General features: G+C 43.1%; 1 protein-coding gene across 1 annotated transcript in view; it reads right to left on the minus strand.

Annotated features, from left to right (window-relative positions):
• Nucleotides 1-24,248, minus strand: part of LOC309564256 (annexin A1-like) — an 82,829-nt gene extending 58,581 nt beyond the window's left edge. Inside the window, exons 1-2 of the mRNA XM_082268881.1 lie at nt 24,162-24,248; nt 16,200-16,296 (exon numbers count right to left, since the gene is read on the minus strand). Coding sequence (XP_082125007.1) covers nt 16,200-16,296; nt 24,162-24,236 — 172 coding nt within the window. The 5' untranslated portion in view covers nt 24,237-24,248. The remainder of the gene's footprint in view (nt 1-16,199; nt 16,297-24,161) is intronic.
• Between the last annotated feature and the right edge of the window lie 1,070 nt (nt 24,249-25,318).

The following is a 25,318-nucleotide window of genomic DNA, read 5'->3' on the forward strand; positions in this document are numbered from 1 at the left end:
CATAAAACATTAAATAAAAGAGGTGGGAACATGAAAATATGTAGCCTATCACACCCATCACACTGCAATCCACAGTAATTTAGTGCAATATAGCGACTTACTCTACTTACATTGGTTGTCAGCAATCCCTAAACCACTGCAAAATACACTGACAAATGGCTGTTTGGAACCCACCTTTTTATTGTTAGGTGGCTAGGACATAGCAAAACCCCCATTATTGGCCCTTAATGCCTGCTGACCTAAGTTCAAAGGCCATGCAGTTCATTATGGTTACAAAGAATTTATCCATAAATTTACTTTGACTATAAACTTTGAACACGCAGGATTCCCAGCAAACCTATTATAGAAGCAAATCTGAACCCCATTCCTATTGATAATCATCATTGATTGGTTTAATCTTTTTCTGCTTCTTGGTTAAATTAAGTTCTGGGGTGGAAATTGCTGCATTTGAGGAGGTACTGCAGACATCTTTCCCACTGCTCCTGACAAAAACTTTCAATTATGAAATGCAGTGGGTGGAACAAAGCCACGTGACACTGGTTGTGTGTGCCACCAAATACAGGGTCTGCCAAATGTTACATAGTTACATAGTTAGTCTGGTTGAAAAAAGACACACGTTCATCCAGTTCAACCAATAGAAGGGGGAAAAAAATTATACAATTTTATGCCCACAGTTGATCCAGAGGAAGGCAAAAAACCCCAATAAAACATGATCCAAAAAATTCCTTCCATCAGATATTCCCTGGATCAACTTTACCTATAAAATGTAGTATCCAGTTATATTATGTGTATCTGTGTGTGTGTGTTTTTTACACAATCTACTGAGCTAGCCAGAGCCAGCTCTCATTGGACTCTATTTCATTCTATGCCTTTCTGTATTTGAAAATTTAATTTATTTTCCTCCAAAACATAAAAAGTGTCCCCTTGTCCTCTGTGATGATCTTAAAGTGAATAACCCAACACCAAGTTCACTATATGGACCACATATGTATTTCTACATGTTGATCATACCCCCCCCCCCCCCCTTAATCTCCTCTTCTCAAGGGAGAATACATCCAGTTCAGCTAATCTTTCCTCATAACTGAGCTCCTCCATGCTTGTTATTAGTTTGGTTGCCCTTCTCTGCACTTTCTCCAGTTTCCCAATATCCTTTTTGTGAACTGTTGCCCAAAACGGAATTGCATATGCTAGATAAGGTCTTAAAAATTATTTGCACAGGAGCAAAATTATGTCTCTCTCTCTCTGCAGTCCATACCTCTTTTAAACAAGAAAGGATTTTGCTTGCTTTGGAAACTGCAGCTTGGCATTTTATGCTATTGTTAAGCCTATGATCTACCAGAACCCCCAGATCCTTTTCTTCCATTAACTCCCCCAGTTGTACTTCCCCTAATATGTATGATTCATGCATATTCTTAGCCCCCAAGTGCATAACTTTACATCTATCAACATTAAAACTAATTTGCCATACAGTTGTGCAATTAAACAGCACATTAAGGTCAGCTTGTAAGTTGGATACTTCCTGTAAGGATGTTTTTCCACTGCAATGCTTGGTGTCATCTGCAAACACTGAAATAGTACTTTTAATCCCAGATCATATATAATTTAAAAATGCTGAATATTAAAAAGTTTGGGACCCAGCACTGAACCTCGTGGTACACTGATTATCTTATGCCGTTCAGAGTATGAATCATTAGCCACTGCTCCCTAAATACAATCCTTTACCCAGTTTTCTATCCATTTACAAACAACTTTTTCCAAACCTGTAGACTTTACCTTACATATTAGCCAATAGCCATGTATGGGAAACTGTGTCAAACACTTTTGCAAAATCCAGGTATACTTTGTCCACAGACACAGTCAAAGTTTTGCTCACTTCCTCATGAAAAGAAATCATATGTATTTGACAATGTCTGTCTTTCATTACTCCATGCTTTCTATTGGTTAAAATATTTTTTTTTAGCAAAAACAAAAACGAATCCATATGGTCTTTTATTAAACTCTTCGGTATCTTCCCAACTATAAAAGTTAAACTAAAAGGTCTGTAGTTTCTTAATAAATATTTTGATCCTTTTTAAATATAGGCACCACATTGGCCTTACATCAATCCAGTGGTACTATGCCAGTCAATAAAGAGTCCCTAAAAATTAGAAACAATGGCTTTGAAATGACAGAACTAAATTATTTTAGGACATGTGAGTATGCCATCTGGTCCAGATGCTTTATTCACCTTTATGCTGTCTAAATATTTCTGGACCATATCAATTTTGAGCCATAATGGTTCATTAGGGACTATGTCGAATCGTCCCCAATATGGACACAAGCTCCCCCATGCTCCTCTCTATACACACAGCTGAAGAAGATGTTTTTTTTTATAATGTATAGCTTTTTAACTTTGGACGTGAGCCACATAGGTTTTATTTTTATTATTATTTTTTTTTCTTTTTGGAAAATAGTTTTTATTAGACTTTTTCCAATATGAAAAAAAAACTGTACGATTAACGACAGCCATATACAACCCTGTGTATAGTCTGATAAGTCGGTGAAGCTATCTAACATAATCAACTGACTATGTGGATGAAAAACCCAACTCCTCCCCCCTTCCCGTATGTGCAACATTTCTTTAAAGTGCATAAGAAAAAAAAGACAATTGACCTCCCCAGCACGTAGTGTTGCTCACTTCGGGTTGGTCAAAGTAGAAGCCACCTGGGGACCCCTGTATACCAGATAATATAGACTTTCACAAGATCCCAGGATCACAGCCTCAAGCATGTTTGCTACATCTCCATCATCACGTAGCAACCAGCGCCTGGCAAAGACCATTTGTCCTGCTAAAAAATATTTAAAGAGATTCGGTAGTGCCAACCTCCCTGTCCAAGGGGTTGAATTATGAACAAGGCATCCAGATTGGGGAATTACGTAAAAAAGTATAAAATATCAGTAAAATATTCATCTTGAGAAGGTTTACATGGCCGATCAATGAGAGGGGCAATTTTCGCCATGCATCCAACTGCGTTCTTCTGACTTTAGACAGTAGGGGGAGTAAATTAAGCGACATAAGTCTCCCACTCTAGGGGAAATGTGGATTCCTAAGTATTTAAACTCAGAGACTGAGGGGATAAAAACATTTGGAGCAGCCTGAGTTTGAGCTCCAGCATCTATGAGCATTATACTGGACTTCTCCCAGCTGACTCTTAGGTCAGAAAAACATTTATAGTTATTCAATGTTGCAAAAACCGCTTCAAGGAATGGCCCAGTATCCCGCAAAGAAAGAAGGAGATCATCTGCATAAAGGGCAGATACCCCCTAACACCAGTGCCCCTACTGCTGAGGATGTCCGCAGGGCAATTGCCATGGGTTCCATTGCAAATGCAAATAGAAAGATAGGTTTTATTTTTAGCCTTTTAAACGTATTGCCCATGGGAATATACTTTGCAGTGTGGTTACATATAGTCTTTTTGAAAAATTCCCTTTTCTGTTCTGTGTTCATTGATGCCAATTAGAGTTGAGCGGACACGTGGATGTCCGTGTTTGGCGGGTTCGGGCGAACTTTAAAAAAAAGTCCGGGTCCGTGTCCCGGACTTTTGCCGAACTTTTCCCACACACCGAACCCCATTGAAGTCAATGGGGACCCGAACTTTCAGGCACTAAAATGGCTCTAAAACACCAATGGAAAGGGCTAGAGTGCTGCAAATGGCAGCAAAACGTAGTTAAGAGCATGGCGAGTGCTCTGCAAACAAATGTGGATAAGGAAATAACTTAAAACAACAAAAAAAAACAGAAAAATAAAACAATGTTCTTCATCTCTGAAGGACGAGGCCCATATGGAGTAGGAGGGAGGTTGAGGTGGTGGTGGATGTGGCGGTGTCATAGGCGTGCGCACAGGGTGTGCCGGGTGCACCTGGGCACACCCTAATCACCTAGGGCACATAGCATTGTCGCTCTGTTTGCCAGTGAGGAGATGGGAAAGATCTCCCTCGGACCTGCTCTGCTCTATTTCTCTTTGCCAGCAGGGAGAGTAATGTATGGGGGCCTTGTACATGTAGGCAAACACATGCATGTGTATTTAAACTTTGGGGTGCACACCCTAATGCAATAGGCTGCGCACACCTATGGGCGGTGTAGGTGGAAGCGGCGGTGGAGGAGGACCAGGGCCGGATTAAGAGCATCATGGACTTGGTGCTGAGGATTTTGAAGGGCCTTAAGGGCTGTGCCTTGGCATGCACTCAGAGGAGGAAGGATGCAGCCATGCATGCCTAATTCAACATGGGATGCTGTCTCTGAAGCCCATAAACACATCCATGCATCGGCAACTGTCCCTCCTTGTCCGGCCTTCGTGCTGTGTGGGGAGGTTCTGAGGGAGCTGCCTGGGGAAGCGAGCATAGAAGCCAGACTTCTGTGTTTACAAGTGACAGAAGAGCGGTAACAGTGAATATGGCCAACCCGGGGCCTATATAAAGGTAGGGGCCTGGAGCTGCAGCTCCAATAGCCCCTACGTTAATCTGGCCCTGAGGAGGACGAGGTAGCCAACACTGCTTCTTTTCAGAAATTAAAGGGCAAGCTCAGGCCATGTGCCCAACTTGGAGACCCAGAAGTTGAAGGGGGCAGACCCCTCATTCAGTACGTCTAGGCGTGTGCACACATACTGCTCCACCATGTTGGTGAAATGCTACCTCCTGCTAACACGTTCCATATGAGCTGCTGGTGCTGCTGTTTGTTGTTGCGTGCTGACAAAGCTTTTCCACATTTCGGCCATGCTAACCCTGCCTTCTGAGGTGCTGGCGGTGCCCTGGTTGCGTTGGCGACCTCTTCCTCCTCCTCCTCCTTCTCTGTCTTGTGCTTCCACTGTGGCCCCGCTGTCAGGTGGGAATGCCAGCAGCATCGCGTCTACCAGCGTGCGCTTGTACTCGCGTATCTTGCGATCGCGCTCCAGTGAGTGAATTAAGGACGGTACGTTGTCCTTGTAATGGGGATCCAGCAGTGTGGCCACCCAGTAATCAGCACAAGTTAGAATGTGGGCAACTCGGCGGTCGTTGTGGAGACACTGCAGCATGTAATCGCTCATGTGTATGAAATGGGTAAGTCGCGCTAATGAGTGATATTGTCAAATATTTACATAAATGTCAAATCATATAAATCGTGAAGAAGTGTCCACATAGACTATTAATGGTCAACTAAATGTCCCAAAACTCAGGAGTTCTTCCAAACTCTTCAACTTGAAATATGAGCCACCAGATGAGTGATCTCCTTACCAGATAGATAAAGGAAATTAGCCCTCAAAACACCAGATGAAGTGGATCTGCAGCCTCGAATCCAAAAATTGAATCGGTTCCCGGATATTGTTTGCATGTGGAGAGAAATTAAATATCCATAGCGTGACACTGTATGACAATCTCTCAAACACCCAATATGTGAACCTTCACTAAGAAGGTGAAAGGAAAGGCCACCACACCAGTGCAATTAACACTGCCAACGGCCAGGTGATACGTGAATAAGACAGCCCAATAACCACCAAGAGGATATAGAACCGCCACCAAAATCACTGCCTCTTACCAGAGTCTGATTAATACAAGCCAAACAATCAAAGACTTCAGTGTGTGCCAAACACCATATGGAAATAGATGCAGAAATGTGAAGAGACACTCAGAGGTCTGATGATCTAGACCAAAATCACTGCCGCTTACCAGACTGTGACAGGTGACAAGCAAAAGGTCTCAAACAATCCTCTGGATAACTGATATCAATTGCTCCACGTCCAGCCGACCCAGCCAAAAAGGGAGACAAAAAAGCACTCCATAGTGTAAAACCAAACAAACTTTAATTCAAAAAAGGAGAGCAACTTACAAAAATGTAGATGGAGAAAGCGTGGATAGGATGCGAGCCGCCGGCCGGTCAGCTCCTTCGCCCGTCCTCAAACTCAAAGAAGTGACGTCAGCACGCTGCGACCGACGCACGTTTCGTCAGATATGACGTTTTCAAGGTGTGAAAAGGTTGAAAACGTCATATCTGACGAAACGTGCGTCGGTCGCGGCGTGCTGACGTCACTGCTTTGAGTTTGAGGACGGGCGAAGGAGCCGACCGGCCGGCGGCTCGCATCCTATCCACGCTTTCTCCATCTACATTTTTGTAAGTTGCTCTCCTTTTTTGAATTAAAGTTTGTTTGGTTTTACACTATGGAGTGCTTTTTTGTCTCCCTTTTTGGCTGGGTCGGCTGGACGTGGAGCAATTGATATCAGTTATCCAGAGGATTGTTTGAGACCTTTTGCTTGTCACCTGTCACAGTCTGGTAAGCGGCAGTGATTTTGGTCTAGATCATCAGACCTCTGAGTGTCTCTTCACATTTCTGCATCTATTTCCATATGGTGTTTGGCACACACTGAAGTCTTTGATTGTTTGGCTTGTAATAATCAGACTCTGGTAAGAGGCAGTGATTTTGGTGGCAGTTCTATATCCTCTTGGTGGTTATTGGGCTGTCTTATTCAAGTATCACCTGGCCGTTGGCAGTGTTAATTGCACTGGTGTGGTGGCCTTTCCTTTCACCTTCTTAGTGAAGGTTCACATATTGGGTGTTTGAGAGATTGTCATACAGTGTCACGCTATGGATATTTAATTTCTCTCCACATGCAAACAATATCCGGGAACCGATTCAATTTTTGGATTCGAGGCTACAGATCCACTTCATCTGGTGTTTTGAGGGCTAATTTCCTTTATCTATCTGGTAAGGAGATCACTCATCTGGTGGCTCATATTTCAAGTTGAAGAGTTTGGAAGAACTCCTGAGTTTTGGGACATTTAGTTGATCATTAATAGTCTATGTGGACACTTCTTCACGATTTATATGATTTGACATTTATGTAAATATTTGACAATATCACTCATTAGCGCGACTTACCCATTTCATACGTTTTTGATTGTTTGTCGCAATTTAAGTCGCTGCTGGAACACAATAGTTAGCGCAGTTATATTCCATACCTAATCGCTCATGTGTGCCAGGCTGCCCAGAGGCAACGAAAGGCTGTCCTCTGTGGGAGGTGTATCGTCCGTGTCCTCTGTATCCCCCCAGCCACGCACCAGTGATGGCCATGAGCTGGCCTGGGTGCCACCCTGCTGTGAACATGGTTCCATCTCCTCCTCCAGCTCCTCCTCCTCATCCTCCTCATCCTCCAGAACTGTGCCCCTGCTGGACAATTGTGTCCCTGGCGTTTGTGTGTGCAGGAACCCACCCTTGGAGCCCCTTGCGAATGACTGCCCTGAAAGCCTTGGAAATGTTACCTCTTCATCCTCCTCCTCCTCCTCCTCCTCATCCTGTGCCACATCCTCTTCCATCATCGCCCGAATTGTTTTTTGAAGGAGGCATAGAAGTGGGATAGTTAAGCTGAGAATGGCGTCATCGGCACTGGCCATGTTGGTGGAGTACTCAAAACAGCGCAACAAGGCACACAGGTCTCGCATGGAGGCCCAGTTATTGGTGGTGAAGTGGTGCTGTTCCGCAGAGCGACTCAGGCGTGCGTGCTGCAGCTGAAACTCCACTATGGCCTGCTGCTGCTCGCACAGTCTTTCCAGCATGTGCAAGGTGGAGTTCCACCTTATGGGCACGTCACATATGAGGCTGTGAGCGGGAAGGCCGAAGTTACGCTGCAGCGCTGACAGGCGAGCAGCAGCAGGGTGAGAACGCCGAAAGTGCGCACAGACGGCCAGCACTTTCTGCAGCAGCTCTGACATATCGGGGTAGTTTTTAAGGAACCTCTGCACCACCAAATTCAGCACATGCGCCAGGCAAGGGATGTGCGTCAAACCGGCTAGGCCCAGAGCTGCTATGAGATTTCGCCCGTTATCGCACACCACCAGGCCGGGCTTGAGGCTCGCTGGCAGCAACCACTCATTTGTCTGCTGTTCCATGCTCCTCCACAACTCCTGCGCGGTGTGTGGTTTTTCCCCCAAACAGGCAAGTTTTAAAACTGCCTGCTGTCGTTTACCCCTGGCCGTGCTGAAGTTGGTGGTGAAGGTGTTACGCTGACCGGATGAGGAGGCGGTAGAGGATGAGGAAGCGGAGTAGGAGGAGATAGGAACAGGAGGCAAACTGAAGCGCCCTGCAATCCTCGGTGGTGGAAAGACATGTGCCAAATTGCTATCCGCCTCAGGCCCATCCGCCACTGCATTTACCCAGTGTGCCGTTAGGGAGATATAACGCCCCTGACCGTGCTTACTGGTCCACGTATCGGTAGTTAGGTGGACCTTGCCACAGATGGCGTTGCGCAGTGCACACCTGATTTTTTCCCCCACTTGGTTGTGCAGGGAAGGGATGGCTTGCCTGGAAAAGTAGTGGCGGCTGGGCACGACGTACTGTGGGACAGCCACCGACATAAGGTTTTTAAAACTGTGCGTCTCCACCAGACGGAATGACAGCATTTCAAAGGCCAAGAATTTTGAAATGCTGGCATTCAGGGCCAGGGATCGCGGGTGGGTAGGGGGGTACTTCCTCTTCCTCTCAAGTGTTTGGGAGATGGAAAGCTGAACGCTTCCATGGGACATTGTGGAGATGGTTGGTGACCCAGGTGGTGGTGTTGCTGACAGATCGTCTGTTTGCGGGGTGGCAGGTGCCGGTATCACTTCAGAGGTGGATGAAGAGGCCGAGACTGCAGCAGAAGAGGAAGCAGGAGGAGCCAGAGACCTTTCTTGGCTTTGAAGGTGTCTACTCCACTGCAGCTCGTGCTTTGCACTTAGATGCCTGATCATGCAGGTTGTGCTCAGGTTGAGAAGGTTTATGCCTCGCTTTAGGCTCTGATTGCACAGGGTGCAAACCACTCGTGTCCTGTCATCAGCACGTTGTCTGAAGAACTTCCACGCTAGAGAACTCCTTTGAGCTGGCTTTGGTGCGCTAGGTCCCTTTCTGTGTTGGGCAGTAGCAGGCGTAGTGTCTAGGGCACGGCCGCTCCGCTTCTGCACCCTGCTCCTTCTTCTGCTGTGCTGGTGGCTCTGTGCGACAACCGCCTCTTCCTCCAAACTACTCAGGTCACCTGCATGACCTTCATTCCATGTGGGGTCGAGGACCTCATCGTCCTCCACATCATCTTCCACCCAGTCTTCACCCCTGCCCTCCTTGTCGGTCTCCACAATTCTGAACGCCGCAGCAGTTGGCACCTGCGTTTCGTCATCATCGGAGACGTGCTGAGATGGTCCTTGCATGTACTCATCTTGAGAAATAAGTGGTTGGGCATCGCTGGACTCAATCTCTTCCACTTCTGGGGCAGGGCTAGGTGGATGGCCCTGGGAAACCCTGCTGATAGAGTCCTCAAAAAGAACAAGAGACTGCTGTATGGCTTGGGGCTCAGACTGCTTGCCTGATTTGCAAGGGGGTGAGGTGAAAGACGGTTGGACATCGGCTGCAGGTGCCCACTCTGACCTTTCTGCAGTAGACTGGGTGGGAGACAATGTGAAGGAACTGGAGGCAGTGTCAGCAGCAAACCAATCTACTATCGCCTCTACATGTTCTGGCCTCATCATTTCTAGAGGCGTATGATGCCCTACCAAATACTAATGCAGGTTCTGTCGCCTACTAACACTTGAGGAAGGTGATTCACTTGTGTGTGTAGCTGGCACAGATCGACCATGTCCTCTCCTTGCAACAGGAGCTCTACCAGCAGCACCACGACCCAGGCCACGGCCCCTATTTGACAGTCTCCTCATATTTCTGTAATTTAAGATCTTGCCCTAGAAAGGTGTTTATTGAATAGCGGAACAAAACAACAACAGTATCGCACGGGTGTATCTCACAGTCAAATATGCAAACTATGCCGCAATTTTACCCCAAAAGGGTGTATATTGAATAGCGGAATAGGATAAAAAACGGTGTATCTCACACGTACAAACACAGACTAGGCCCCGATTAAAATTTTTTGTACCCTAAAGGGAGGATGAGGAAGAGGAGTAGGAGGAGTTGGGAACAGGAGGCAAACTGAAGCGCCCTGCAATCCTTGGCGGTGGAAGGAGATGCGCCAAACAAATTTAAAAGGTGTATCTCACACATACCGATACAGACTATGCCGTAATTTTATTTTTTACTCTCCAAAAGGGTGTATATTGAATAACGGAATAGGAAAAATTTTATAATACGGTGTATCTCACACGTACAAACACAGACTAGGCCCCGATTACAATTTTTTGTACCCTAAAGGCAGGATGAGGAAGAGGAGTAGGAGGAGTTGGGAACAGGAGGCAAACTGAAGTGCCCTGCAATCCTCGGCGGTAGAAGGAGATGCGCCAAACAAATTTAAAAAGGTGTATCTCACATGTACCGATACAGACTATTCCGCAATTTAATTTTTTACACTCAAACAGGGTGTATATTGAATAGCGGAATAGGACAAATTTTACAAAACGGTGTATCTCACACGTACAAACACAAACTAGGCCCTGATTACAATTTTTTGTACCCTAAAGGCAGGATGAGGAGTAGGAGGAGTTCGGAACAGGCAGGAGGCAGACTGAAGCACCCTCAAATCCTTGGCAGTATGAGATGCGCCCCAAAAATTGGAAAGGTGTATCTCACACGTACCAACACAGACTATCCCGCAATTTAATTGATACCCAAAGGTTTTTATTGAATAGCGGAATAGAAAATATGATCAAAAAAAGTGTATGTATCTCACACGTACAGAACCACACTAGGCCCCAATTACTATTGTTTGTACCCCTAAAGGCAGGATGAGGAGTAGGAGGAGTTTGGAACAGGCAGCACCCTCAAATCTTCAGAAGTATGAGATGAACCCCAAAACTTGGAAAGGTGTATCTCACACGTACCAACACAGACTATCCCGCAACTTAATTGACACCCAAAGGTTTTTATTGAATAGCGGAATAGAAAATATGATCAAAAAAAGTGTATGTATCTCACACGTACAGAACCACACTAGGCCCCAATTACTATTGTTTGTACCCCTAAAGGCAGGATGAGGAGTAGGAGGAGTTTGGAACAGGCAGCACCCTCAAATCTTCAGAAGTATGAGATGAACCCCAAAACTTGGAAAGGTGTATTTCACACGTACCAACACAGACTATCCCGCAACTTAATTGACACCCAAAGGTTTTTATTGAATAGCGGAATAGAAAATATGATCAAAAAAAGTGTATGTATCTCACACGTACAGAACCACACTAGGCCCCAATTACTATTGTTTGTACCCCTAAAAGGCAGGATGAGGAGTAGGAGGAGTTTGGAACAGGCAGCACCCTCAAATCTTCAGAAGTATGAGATGAACCCCAAAAACTTGGAAAGGTGTATCTCACACGTACCAACACAGACTATCCCACAATTTAATTGATACCCAAAGGTTTTTATTGAATAGCGGAATAGAAAATATGATCAAAAAAAGTGTATGTATCTCACACGTACAGAACCACACTAGGCCCCAATTACTATCGTTTGTACCCCTAAAAGGCAGGATGAGGAGTAGGAGAAGTTTAGAACAGGCAGCACCCTCAAAACTTCAGAAGTATGAGATGAACCCCAAAAACTTGGAAAGGTGTATCTCACACGTACCAACACAGACTATCCCGCAATTTAATTGATACCCAAAGGTTTTTATTGAATAGCGGAATAGAAAATATGATCAAAAAAAGTGTATGTATCTCACACGTACAGAACCACACTAGGCCCCAATTACTATTGTTTGTACCCCTAAAAGGCAGGATGAGGAGTAGGAGGAGTTTGGAACAGGCAGCACCCTCAAATCTTCAGAAGTATGAGATGAACCCCAAAAACTTGGAAAGGTGTATCTCACACCAACACAGACTATCCTGCAATTTAATTGATACCCAAAGGTTTTTATTGAATAGTGGAATAGAAAATATGATATAAAATTGGTGTGATTTATCAATAGCACATGTGAACAGCAGTGTCTTATATCATTCAGCTCTGCTGCAGGCCACAATTTAATTTTTTTTAACCCAAGGCTGTATATTGAATAGTGGAATAGAAAAAAGTGTATGATTTTTAAAACCACTCAATAATAGCACATGTGAACTGAACACTGAACACAGCAGTGAATGATCAGAGTCAGCACAGCACAGCTGAAGGACAAACGCTGCACACAGTGACTGATAGAAAAAGACTTTTCTCCCTCCTCCTCAGTGGGCAAAAAGGATTGTGTTCACTGCACCCCACACACAGCAAAATCGATGTGGACCACTGACACCTGCCTATCTCCAGCCTCTTTCTAAAAGGATTGATAAGATCGGTCACTGCAAACCCCACCCCACACAGCAATATCGATTGTAGAACACACTTGTCTGACCCTAAAAATCAGCAGCCTCTCTCCCTAAAAGGATTGATAAGATCGTAGATCGGTCACTGCAAACCCCCCCCCCACACAGCAAAATCGATCGTAGAAAACTGACCCTAAAAATCAGCAGCCTCGCCCTAAAATGCCTACAACTCGCCCTGCCTAACACACTCCGACCTGTCCCTCAATTCTATGCGGACACAAATGAGTTTTGCCTGCCTGTCTGTCCCTAATCAGCAGCCAGCACGTATAATGTGTGCTCTGTCCCTGAACTACACAGCAGAATGACGCCGCAGCGGTGGTCTAAAAAGTGTACCTGTGAAGTTTCAGCTCTGTAGCATGTCCAGAACCAGAAAAAAAAAGATCATTTGTATTACGTCACTTATAGAACAGGGATATGGCTCCGCTATTTTCACACCTTGCCGGTTTTGTAGCAAGCGTTTTTTTGGGCATTTTTTGGGGGACTTTGGAGGCAGGCAAAACATCTGAACTTCTGTGTAGGGGTATATATACATACACCCATGTCTGTATATATACACATACACATATATAGGTGTGAAAATAGCAGAACACTATGCTTGCGCTAATGAAATAATGAACACCAATAGGTCTCCGCTCCTATCACACCTATATATGTGTATATATACATATAAGTGTGTGTGTATATATACCCCTATAGAGAAGTTCAGATGTTTTGCCTGCCCAGGTGTGTTGTTGCAGGCGTTGTTTTGGGGCATTTTTTGTGGAGCTTTGGAGGCAGGCAAAACATTTAAACTTCTGTATAGGGGTATATATACACACAAACTTATATGTAATTTTACACATACACATATATAGGTGTGTTAGGAGCGGAGACATATTGGTGTTCATTATTTAATTAGCGCAAGTATAGTGTTCTGCTCCTTTCACACCTATATATGTGTATGTGTATATATACAGACATGGGTGTTTGTATATATATACCCCTATAGAGAAGTTCAGATGTTTTGCCTGCCTCCAAAGACACCACAAAAAATGTCCAAAAAAATGCCTGTGCCAAAAAAAAAAATGCCCAGGTGTGTTGTTGCAGGCGTTTTTTTTTGGGGGCATTTTTTGTGGGTCTTTGGAGGCAGGCAAAACATTTAAACTTCTGTATAGGGGTATATATACACACACACTTATATGTATTTTACACATATATAGGTGTGTTAGGAGCGGAGACATATTGGTGTTCATTATTTAATTAGCGCAAGTATAGTGTTCTGCTCCTTTCACACCTATATATGTGTATGTGTATATATACAGACATGGGTGTTTGTATATATATACCCCTATAGAGAAGTTCAGATGTTTTGCCTGCCTCCAAAGACACCACAAAAAATGTCCAAAAAAATGCCTGTGCCAAAAAAAAAATGCCCAGGTGTGTTGTTGCAGGCGTTTTTTTTTTGGGGCATTTTTGGTGGGTCTTTGGAGGCAGGCAAAACATTTAAACTTCTGTATAGGGGTATATATACACACACACTTATATGTATTTTACACATACACATATATAGGTGTGTTAGGAGCGGAGACATATTGGTGTTCATTATTTCATTAGCGCAAGTATAGTGTTCTGCTCCTTTCACACCTATATATGTGTATGTGTATATATACAGACATGGGTGTATGTATATATACCCCTACACAGATGTTCAGATGTCATGCCTGACTCCAAACATCTCCTCAAAAAAGCCCTATAAACGCCTGCAGCAAAAAGCAGGCTGACCGGCGAGAAGCCATATCCCTGCTCTGAAAGTGACCTAAGAGAAACGATCTTTTCTCTATGGCGGTCACCCTGATATGGAAGGGTTTTGTCACCCTGCCATAGCAGTCAGAGTCAGTTAACCCTACACTGCACTATGGTCCCCTTACACTTAAAACTTTCCCTGCAGAAACTAGATTATTAAAACTAACTATAGTGAAAAATAGCACCCTAACTACACTAGATATCCCTTTCCTCACACTAAAAATTGCTAAATGACACTTTGTAGCAGAAGTCACAGAACTGCTTCCACTCTCTTCCATGTCCCTGTATTACAATGCTAGGAATTTGGCGGGGGCTATCTTATATACTGGGGGGGCGTATTCACTAATGATTGGCCTATGGACCCCCTAGTCACTCCAATCACATTCCTAGCATTCTCCTGCCCCCTCAATTGGCTTTTACTGATGGTTCTGGTCCAATCACGGGCTTTTAAAGCCCATTTCCTGTACCATTGTATTTTGGTCGGTTCTGGTTGCCGAATTCCGAACTTTTTCAGCAAAAAGTTCGGAATTCAGCCGAACCTCGAACAGCCAATGTTCGGTTTGAACCGATGGTCGACCCGAACCGTTCGATCATCCCTATTGGAGAACAGCCCTCATCCTTGGAAAATTTGCTCTCTTAAAGTGTTAAGTCTTAAGTGCTTTTAACTTTCCAGTATGTGTTTGTTGCTTACAGCTAACATTGAATGTAATCATGTCATTGTCACTGCTACCAAGATGTTCTTTTATATAAACATTAGTAATCAGCTCAGCAAGGTTTGAGATTACCAGGTCCAGCAGAGAATCATTTCTATGCTGCTGGGGCCTCTATGAACTGTACCATAAAATTTTCTTATAATAGAACATTGTCTTGTAATTGTGAATTTTACTGGTTTTATTTTATTTATCTATACCAATAAATGAAGATATGCTATCAGGATTTCTTTTTTTTTTTTTAACCTTTATTTATATAATGGTGAGTTTCTGGCTGGAGTAAGGAGGAGAAGGTGGACCTAGAGTTTCGTGATATAAAGCTCTGTTTGGCCTGCTTACATTATAGGAGATCAGTTAGATTTAGTGAGTTTGTTTCCATATATAAGGGTGTTCATCTGGGAGTAATGGATGACTAAACAGCACTTTGTATGTAGATATTGCACTGCTGTGTAAAGTGGATCATCCTTTTACATACATACTTGATACTACAACACAGATAAATAAGGCTGGCTTTATACCTATGAGTTGTGCTAACATGTAGTAAAATGTGAACTTTACCACATGTAACAGAAACTCATGTTGACCCATAATCTGTGTTTTAAATGAAACCTCAATGCATACCAAACACACACTTCATGTGTTTCAGAGCACCATAACTCACAAATGCAAAGTGGTGCATTGACAGTCTATACAAAATGACTGTGCTACCTTAATGCAAAAATATTAACCTGCGATGAACAGGTGTAAAGGGGGTCTTCACTTTTTTTCCTAAAAGTGTTTATGTATTCTTGAGGATTAATTTGTACCCCACATTTAGAGTCAATCAGCACAATCTAGTCGGTTTGTCTTATATAAGTGTATTTAAAGTGGGGTGGATTTACTAAAGGCAAACAGACTGTGCACTTTGCAAGTGCAGTTTCCCCTCTGCTAGTGCAGCTGCTCCAGAGCTTAGTTAATAAATGAAGCCTTAGGATGGCCATACATTATACAATTTTCTTATAATTTTCTGTGCAATTTTCTTTCGATTTACTTTTAACGATGTAGTACAAAGGCCTGCCTAACTGTATAGAGTTGAAAGTGTTGTTAAGTTTTGACCTCATATTATATGGTTTTTGGTAAATCTAACAGAAAATTGTACAAGAAAATTGAACATGTATGGCCAGCCTTACTTTGCAAAGAATACCAAATCACATGCAAGACAAAAAAAAAAAAAGAAACGCAGATTTGCTTACACATGGTTGGATGATGGAATTTGGCCAACCTTTTCTCATTTGCTAAGTTGTGGAGCAACTAAACTTGCAGAGGTGCAACTCCACTTTCAAAGTGTACAGTCTGTTTGTCCTTAGTAAATCAACCTTAATGCAAGATGTTTTCAGGAATCATCGTCATTTTGCATGGCTTTTATTATAGGATAATTATATATATTTATAAGCTAAGAACTCTTACCCTTTGCTGCAATTGCCTTCTCCAGTGCACTGGCATCCTCCAGGGGATTATTCCTAGGTCTTGCCCAATCTGCTCCACCTTGTAGTTCATGTGAGTCCTATTGGTATTTTTATTAACATCATTTTTTTTTTTTTGTTTACATACTTTTATTGAGAAAAGTTTAAAGAAAGAAAACATAAATACATATATATATATATATATATATATATAAAAACACACATATATATATATATATATATATATATATATATATATATATATATATATATATAACAATTAAGTTGAGGAAAGTATAAAAAATACATATAATAATGCCACTTCTCGAACTAAGAAATAGAAGTACAAAGTACAAGAATAAAGTTACAGTCACATAATGTGCTGAATAAGTATATAAAAACACTACCCTCTCTCTTAATTTCATTAACATGATTTGACTGCGTGTTAATTATTATTAAATAAAACCAATCAATAAATGTGTACTTGGTAGGCTTTTAATGACAGCACTAAAAACTGACAAGCATTCCAATCCCTCTGCACTCTTACCAAAACTAAAAAAAAGTTTTGCCTTCAGTTATACTTTTAGTAAATCAACCACAAAGTGTATTAACCACTTAAGCCCCGGGAAGATTTTACCCCCTTCCTGACCAGGGCTTATTTTGCGATTCGGCACTGCGTGACTTTAACAGACAATTGCGCGGTCGTGTGATGCTGTACCTAAACGAATTTGACGTCCTTTTTTTCCCACAAACAGAGCTTTCTTTTGGTGGTATTTGATCACCTGTGCGATTTTTTTAACATGCGCTATAAACAAAAAAAGTGCGTCAATTTAGCAAAAATAGCAATATTTTTCACATTTTTTTATATGAAATTCCCCAAAAAAATGTAAAAATCTAAATTTTTTAACATTTTTGGCCAATTTGTTTTATGCTACATATGTTTGGTAAAAAAAATTGCAAAAAGCGTATTTTGATTGGTTTGCGCAAAAGTTATCGCGTTTACTAACAAAGGGAAAGATTTTGGTCATTTTTGTTGTTTTTTTTTAACGCGTAATGGCGGCGATCTGCGATTTTTTTGCAGTACTGCGACATTGCAGCAGACAGATCGGACCCTTGACTGATATTTTTGACACTTTTGGGGTTACCAGTGACATTTCTACAGTAATCAGTGCTATACATATGCACTGTTACTGTAAAATTACACTGGCAGTGAAGGGGTTAACTTTTTTTGAGAGGGAGGGGTGGTGTGTATCCCTAGGGGCGTGATTCTAACTGTGATTGGCTGTGGCTTGAGGTGTAGGAACAGTGATCAACGGTCCTACATAGTAGAACCGTATGATCACTGTTTCTACACAGGGGAGAATGACAGGCGGCTTGTTTACATCAGCCGCCTGCCTTTCTCCCTCCTTTCTGCCTTTCTGCCTTTCTCGGGTCCGCCGGTCACACGCGCGGGGGGGTCCGTGACCACGCGGGAGCGTGCCTCCGGGGGCGCGCGCTCGCTCCCTAGACCCTCACAGGCTAGCGACGTAGATCTACGTCACTCTGCCTGTGAGGGGCTGACTGCCGACGTAAATAGTCATGCGGCAGTCGGCAAGTGGTTAAAACACAAGAACCAACACGCAATGTACTGTAGCTCACCAGTCTTTATATGTGGATGCTATATTATTATTTTTAGCTTTTATTTCCTTTATTTTCCATTCTGCCAGAAACATACATCCCTAAGATGAAAACACTCACTCATTGTATGATATATTTTAAAAACAATGTGGTTACCCTAAGACAGGAAGTGTGTTGGAACTACAGAATAATTCCCCTTCTTTCAAGTTCATAATATGAGAAGAGGGTGGAATGCAGCATTGTCATTTCACTACAAGAATTTAGGAGCCCACTGGATTTCTGTCAAGTCAACTAATATTTGCCAATTGTCCATCAAGGGACACAGAAATTCAGACTCATTTATTTTGCTGTTTACAGAAGGTTGAGACACTGGCAAACAGAAAAGATTATAAGCCAGCCATATATAAACGCTACTCTACCCAGCATTCCTCTGCTTTTTACTAGTGTTCTAGGAGGTTGGATGCCGTTTCTTCAACTCTGCAGAAAAAAAATAATAATAATCTACCTTTTGCTAGCCTTATGTCTTTGTGAAATATTTTCCTTGGTGATTTAAACTAAGTTCCTTGATACTTTTGCTCAGTGACTTCAATCAAGATTCCTGTATTGCTCTTGAGCTGGTATATACATGGCAACTCCCAGGATTGGCATATCCTCAACAATACCTTTGGAAGCCCTACCCAGACCCTACAGGGCTAGACAATTGTAGGACTAGCATGTTATGTGATGTACAGGCACTGTGATCTGCATTAAAGCGCCTACCAGGCTGGAGTGTACTGTGCTGGTTAGTCTTGGAGTACTTTCTGAGTTCAGACCTTTGGCACAACCTCTGGTGTGACCCTGCCTCTGAAGACTCAATTAGTAAGTAAGGTAAGTCAGGCTGAAGCAACAGGAGCTACCTCACACTATTGGGTGCCTTTTCGAATTCCCCATCCACTGCTGGTTTTCCTGCATTATGGGCTTAAGAAGATGAAGGACTGAATGCTGACATTACCAGCTTGTTGGAGTGCTGCACATATTATTCAGCGTAGAGGAAGCACCATACTGCTGCTGTCCCTGCTCGTAAAGCACCACATTGGTTATCAGGTCTCCAGTCTTGTTCCACCTCTTGTTTAAAATGACTAAAATGAGTTATGTCTAATAGTCTTAAGCTCTCATCATGTGAGTGCTCAAGGCCTTGCCTCTTATGCCTCATACACACGTACCGATTGTCGGCTGTAAATATTCGGCCGACGACCGATCGGCCGATTGTAGGCTTTTTAGTATGATGCTTCCGACAGCCGACAGCGCACTTTCGGCCGAAAAGAATCTGTCGTGCAGGCATTAAAATTTTTGTACGCCGACAACAGAACGGCCGATTGTGCGTCAGTCAGTACAGATTTCGGCCGACAGACAGCAGATTTGCAAGACTGGGCATGCTCAGAAAAGAAAAAAGTCAAGGAAAGTTAACCATCACATGACATCACTTCTGCAGTCGGCTGTTGTTGGCCGACAAAATTCGTGTGCAGTCTTTTGCAGTTTTCAACAGACACGACAGCCCTGGACAAAAGACGGCAGATCGTTCGGCCGACAATCGGTACGTGTGTACGGGGCATTATTGAGCCTAGCTGATTTCCACTATGCACAGAGTCTCACTGCTGTAGGTGATCTCAGAACCTTCTTTGCTAGCAATTCTGAAGGGTTTACCCAGTATTTCCTGAAGAAACCAACGCATGTAATCCAGAACCTTGGACTCCTATTGTTATATAGTCATCTTTGCTTTAGCTCCATTGGTTAGGAATGGGGCTTTCCCAATGTCTACCAGAACCTCCATTTCCACTTTGGGCTTTTTATCAGTTTTTGTTCAGTTACTGGAGCAATCTACTTACAGAGGCTCTTAGCATGCTCTGGCATCATATACAAAAGAATCTATCTCTGATACTTCTGAGCTCCTAAATCAATTTGTGCTTGAGGCCCCTGGTACCATCTCTGATTCAGTCAGAAATCCAAAAGCCTACTCTTGGATGACTCAGACTTAGAAGGGATTAATCCTGTAACCTTCTCAGAGTAGTGTGTGCTATATTGTGTCTAGAGGATCAGTCTGCTGTTCCAAGTCTAGGGTCCTTTAAAGCTACCACAGCTTAAAAAACCCACCTGTAATTTAAGTCATTACTCTAAGAGGGCTGGAAAGACACTGAAGGGTCCTGGGTCCCTACTTGGAGTGTGTCAGATTTTTCAACTTTTAAAAGGAATTTGCTACTGTTTGATCTCTCCCCCGACATAGGTGTTCCAGTGATCCACATTAACAGGCATACAACCAAACAAGTTAATGATGTTCTCACCTGCTAAGGTTTCATTGACAGACAGTTAAATACTCTTTTCTATCACTTTTAAACAGGGAGCAGTTCCTACTGTTCTCTTCTATAGTAAGGATCTGACTCATCAGTGTCCAACAGCAGCATTGGTCTCTGCTCACTGCTTTTATCCACCAAAGTGCATATTCTTGGTGTCTCCACTATGGAATGCTTGGGGACCCATTTTTGCTTGCAATCCAAGCCCTTCTGTGCACCTCATTATCTGCAGACTGTGTCTGGATACGGACTCTTATTGGGACTCTTCAGCTTAAGCCCTTGCTAAGCAATTCCACTCCCTGTGAATATTTGGTCCCTACTGTAACTGTCACAGAAATAGCCCCCATTTCCCCTTGTAGGGTGGTTGTTCTTCTGATATGGCTTCTTCTACTCATGCAGACACTCCCCCAATGTTGTCTGGACTTTGGACAAGACATCCAGATAGTGTATTTGGACCTATACATACTGAGTGCAATCCACTGGTCTCTAGCAGGAGATAGGGCTGTTCTTTCACCCTCAGCCTGGAAGGGCTTCTCTGATGGGTGTATCCTCATGCTTGGGGCTTCTGTCTGGTTCCCCAGAACAGATAGTTTTGTTAGATTTCTTTCTGATGGGTGATATTCTGATTTAATCTCTGTTGGACATCACTTGAGTGCTGAAGAACCTTCATCTCAAGATTTGGGAACTCTCCCTGCAAAAGGTTCCTATGTCAGGGATACCAAGTGTTTAATTTCTGTCCACACTACCTAAAAAAAGACATTGCCTTCTGGATCCCCTCAGCGGATGGTCTTGTCATTAAAGGGAGAGATCTTGGCAAATGAGTGCCTCACCTTTTCTCCTGGGATGAAACTGTCTACCCCAGAAAGTTTCTGTACTCTCCATGATAGTAAGGAGGCAGAACACTCTTAAGCCCCGTACACACGCACCGATTGTTGGCCGTAAATTTTCGGCCAACGTCCGATCGGCCGATTGTCGACTTGTTAGTATGATGCTTCCGACAACCGACTGCGACTTTTCGGCCGAACAAAATCTGGTGTGCATGCTAAAAAATTTTTGTTGGCTGTCAGCAGAACGGCCGATTGTTCCTCAGTCAGTACAGATTTCGGCCGACAAAAATGTGATGATCAAGACTGGGCATGCTCAGAGAAGAAAAAACACACGAAAAGTAGACCAGAACATGACATCACTTCTGCAGTTGGTTGTTGTTGGCCGACAAAATTCGTGTGCAGTCTAGAGCTCATTTCAACCAACACAACAACACTGGACAAAAGACGGCCGATCGGTCGGCCAACAATCGGTGCATGTGTACGGGGCTTTAGACTCTGCTGCAGATCCTTCCTAAAGAGGACAGTGTTAGTCTAGAGGCCTTTGTTGTACCCAATCACTGGGGAAAAAATCATTCTTCTACAGCTGGACTTCAGCCTTCTGATGTTTGGTTGGAAGGAGTCCTGCTCATTCTGATTATGGTGTTTTTTGTGCAACAGTCTGGGTTTGGTATACTTCATGTCTATTTACACTGTGTGTGGGCATACCTGCTCACCCTACCCCCCTTATTGAGGTGAATATCAAGGTGGTACGCTTGTTTTGTTTTTTTTACCAGTCTTGGGGTATTATTTTTATTCTTTGAGATATCATGCTGTGAGTCTCTCAAAATTATTGTTCTCCCACTGTGAGATTGATTGTCTGATCAGGAAACCTAATTCCTCATGAATCTTCCTTTTCGTAAATTCCAAGGGTTAGGATTGTTAAACTTGAGTCTTCTGTTGTTGCCCATCCAGTCTTCACCCTTGGACTTGTTTTGTTTGTCCAAAATTCTCTCTAGAGACACGCTTCTCTAGGGGTTGACCTAGTGAGATTTCCTTTTGACCACACCTTGTTGTTTGGTCAAGTTTCCTCCCATTTAAGTAGTTTCTTTTTTCCTCTGTTCTTGGTGGATTGTTGGTTAGTCCTCCAGTCTCTCACTGGTGGGGGCATCTTGGTATAGCAGGAAGAAGCTTCTCAGTGGTGATTCTTTGTCCTGCTCTAGAGCATCTCTTGCCCTTCCCTTGGGTGTGGTAGTTTCCCTCTCTTAAAGGGAATTCACCCCATCTACAGTATATTACAAAAAGTATTGGGACGCCTGCCTTTACACGCACAGGAACTTTAATGGCATCCCATTCTTAGTCCATAGGGTTCAATATTAAGTTGACCCCCTCTTTGCAGCTATAACAGCTTCAACTCTTCTGGGGCGGCAGTCCACAAGGTTTAGGAGTGTGTTTATGGGAATGTTTGAACATTCTTCCAGAAGCATATTTGTGAGGTCAGATGCTGATGTTGGACGAGAAGGCCTGGCTTGCAGTTTCCATGCTAATTTATTCCAAAAGTGCTCTATCGAGTTGAGGTCAGGACTCTATGCAGGCCAGGCAAGTTCCTCCACCCCAAACTCGCTCATCTAGGTCTTTATAGACCTTGCTTTGTGCACTGGTCCAAATCCTTTGGTGGAGGGGGGATTATGGTTTGTGGTTGTTTTTTAGGGGTTGGGCTTGGCTTCTTATTTCCAGTGAAAGGGAACTCTTAAGGCATCAGCATGCCAAGATATTTTAGACAATTTTATCAAGCTGATAGAACATCTTTGGGATGAATTAGAGCAAAGACTGAAAACCAGGACTTCTCATTCACATCAGTGACTGACCTCACAAATGTGCTTCTGAAAGACTGGTTAAACATTCCCATAGACACACTCCTAAACCTTGTGGACAGCCTTCCCAGAAGAGTTGAAGCTATTTTAACTGCAAAAGGTGGGCCAACTCAATATTGAACCCTACAAACTAAGACTGGGATGCCATTAAAGTTCATGTGCGTGTAAAGGCAGGCATCCCAATACGTTTGGTAATATAGTGTACCTTTGAATCTGGATCTGTTCCTTCAGATACCTCGGTAATGTGGATGGTTCCCAGATTGGTTTGGGCAATAGCTATGGCCCATCCCTCAGTTGGATTACTTTGGAAATCTTAGCTGTTTCTGAATTGTTGTGTCCATTTTTTCTAGTCTATTGAGGGACATATGTCCCACACCTCTATGTTTGTTTGACCCTATTGGGATAATTTACTAATACTGTAGAGTGCAAAATCTGGTGCAGCTCTGCAAAAAAACCAGCTTCCAGTTTTTTTTTTTTTGTCAAAGCCTAATTGAACAAGCTGAAGTTAGAAGCTGATTGGCTACCATGCACAGCTGCATCAGATTTTGCACTCTCTGCAGTGTTAGTAAATCAACCCCTATGTACTGCTTGCTCACAAAATTGAGGCATGCTGGGTAGAGGAGGGGATTATACTGGGACTGATCTACAACTCTTAGCCCCCGTTCACACTAAGGCGACCTGTGAGGCGACCTGGTCGCCTCACAGGTCGCCGTAGGTCGCCTCCCATAGGGAAGCTGCGGACCCGTTCTAATAGGAGCGACACAAGTCGCTCCGACTTAGAAAAAGGGTCCGGAGCTTCTTTGGGGCGACCAGGAGGCGACCGCCATAGACTTCAATGTTATAAAGTCCGTGGCGGCCGCTCCGAGGTCGCGGCGTGCTGCTCGCACCGCGACCTCGGAGGTCGCGGTGCGAAGTAGCGTCGCCCCTATGTGAACGGGGGCTTATGGTAAGTAAAACTTTTTTTTTTTTGCACTTATCAAACAGATATAACAAAATATATTAAATTATTTATTTAACAGACCAAATTAGGGCAAATAAGAGGAGTTTATTATTTCAGTTAAATACAATTTAACAGCACAAACTCTACCCTTTTTATGAAAGATATCTACCAGTTTTCAAACACAACAACCTGTCACCCATAGATTCATTATAAACATTTTCAATTGTGGCATAAATCAATAAAAATTATTAAAATACCAGCCAAAAGGCATTATCAATCTATTTCCTGGTCATTTTTCAATACGTTTCTCCAAAATTGTGGTTGCTGAAATTTGATTTAAGTCTTCAAAAATTGACAATTAAATTGGCAAGTAGAGTATATGGTGAATAATACAGTTTTACTTACAGTGCTGGTCTCTTTTATTTGATGGCTGGCCTGCAGCATTTGTTGAACCACTGAGCAAGTTGTTTGCTGCTCCATTTTCTAAAACAACAAACAGAAATGCAGTATACTTATAATATATGAACGATAAAGGCAGTCCAGTATTTGATGATCCAGAGGAGGGAAGAGAATAGATCAGTACCGGCAATGCAGCAAAAGTGTGCCCTTTTCAAGAACAAAGGGGGGGTACTAAAACTGGTGCACACTGAATCTAATGCAGCGGTGCATAATACCAATTATCTTGGTTTTATTTTCAAAGCTTAATTTAACAAGATAAAGTTAGAAGCTGATTAGTTACTATGCACAACTGCACCAGATTCTGTGTGCACCAGTTTTAGTAAATCTCCCCCCATGGTGTTGCATACAAGGCTATAGGACAGAGTAACCATTATTTAACATACAGTGTCTATGGAGAAATAGAACACGCTGGCTAAAGGGTATAATTTAAAGCAGTTTTCCAAAGATATATGCACACTTTTATGAAAGTCAAAATGTATTGAGTACCCTCTAATTTGATCATACCACACAGCCTTTGATTTGGGTACATTTATTACCAGTACTCCCTGGGTTTTGGTAAAAAATTTTGATAAGCATTCTTTTATATCTTCCTATTTTTAAACAATTTAATATTAGTTAAACATCTAAACTCTAAAATAATGCCATAAAAATAAGGGTATAAAAAACAACACAAAAATGAAAAAAATATATAAATTTGAAAACATGCAATTTTAGAGAAGTATGGCCAAAGCTATTTTGGCTATACTTCTCATGTGGGTCACAGGGGTGCAGTTAGTTCTGCACTCCTGTGATCCCCTTTCAGCCAACAGCTGGCTAAAGCCCGCTGTCAGCTGACATCACAGAGCCAGTCCAGGCTCCGAAAAGATCCCTGCCATATGGTCAGGATCCACTCAGAAGTCTGGACAAGCAGCTGGCTCAGCCTCTAAGCCAGGAGCTGAGAGCCTGAGCCGGCCACTCCTGTCCCCTCCACAGCCCAGCGCTTCAGTGAGCACGAGAGGGGCAGAGACAGTCACCAGCTCCCTGCAGGCTGAGGACCAAGAGCTGAGCCATCAGGCGTGTTTATTCACTCAGTTTACTTAGAGACGGTGGGGGGTGGGCAGCTG

Source organism: Pelophylax lessonae, assembly GCF_965119305.1.
Source record: "Pelophylax lessonae genome assembly, chromosome: 1".
NCBI classification, from domain to species: Eukaryota; Metazoa; Chordata; class Amphibia; order Anura; family Ranidae; genus Pelophylax; species Pelophylax lessonae.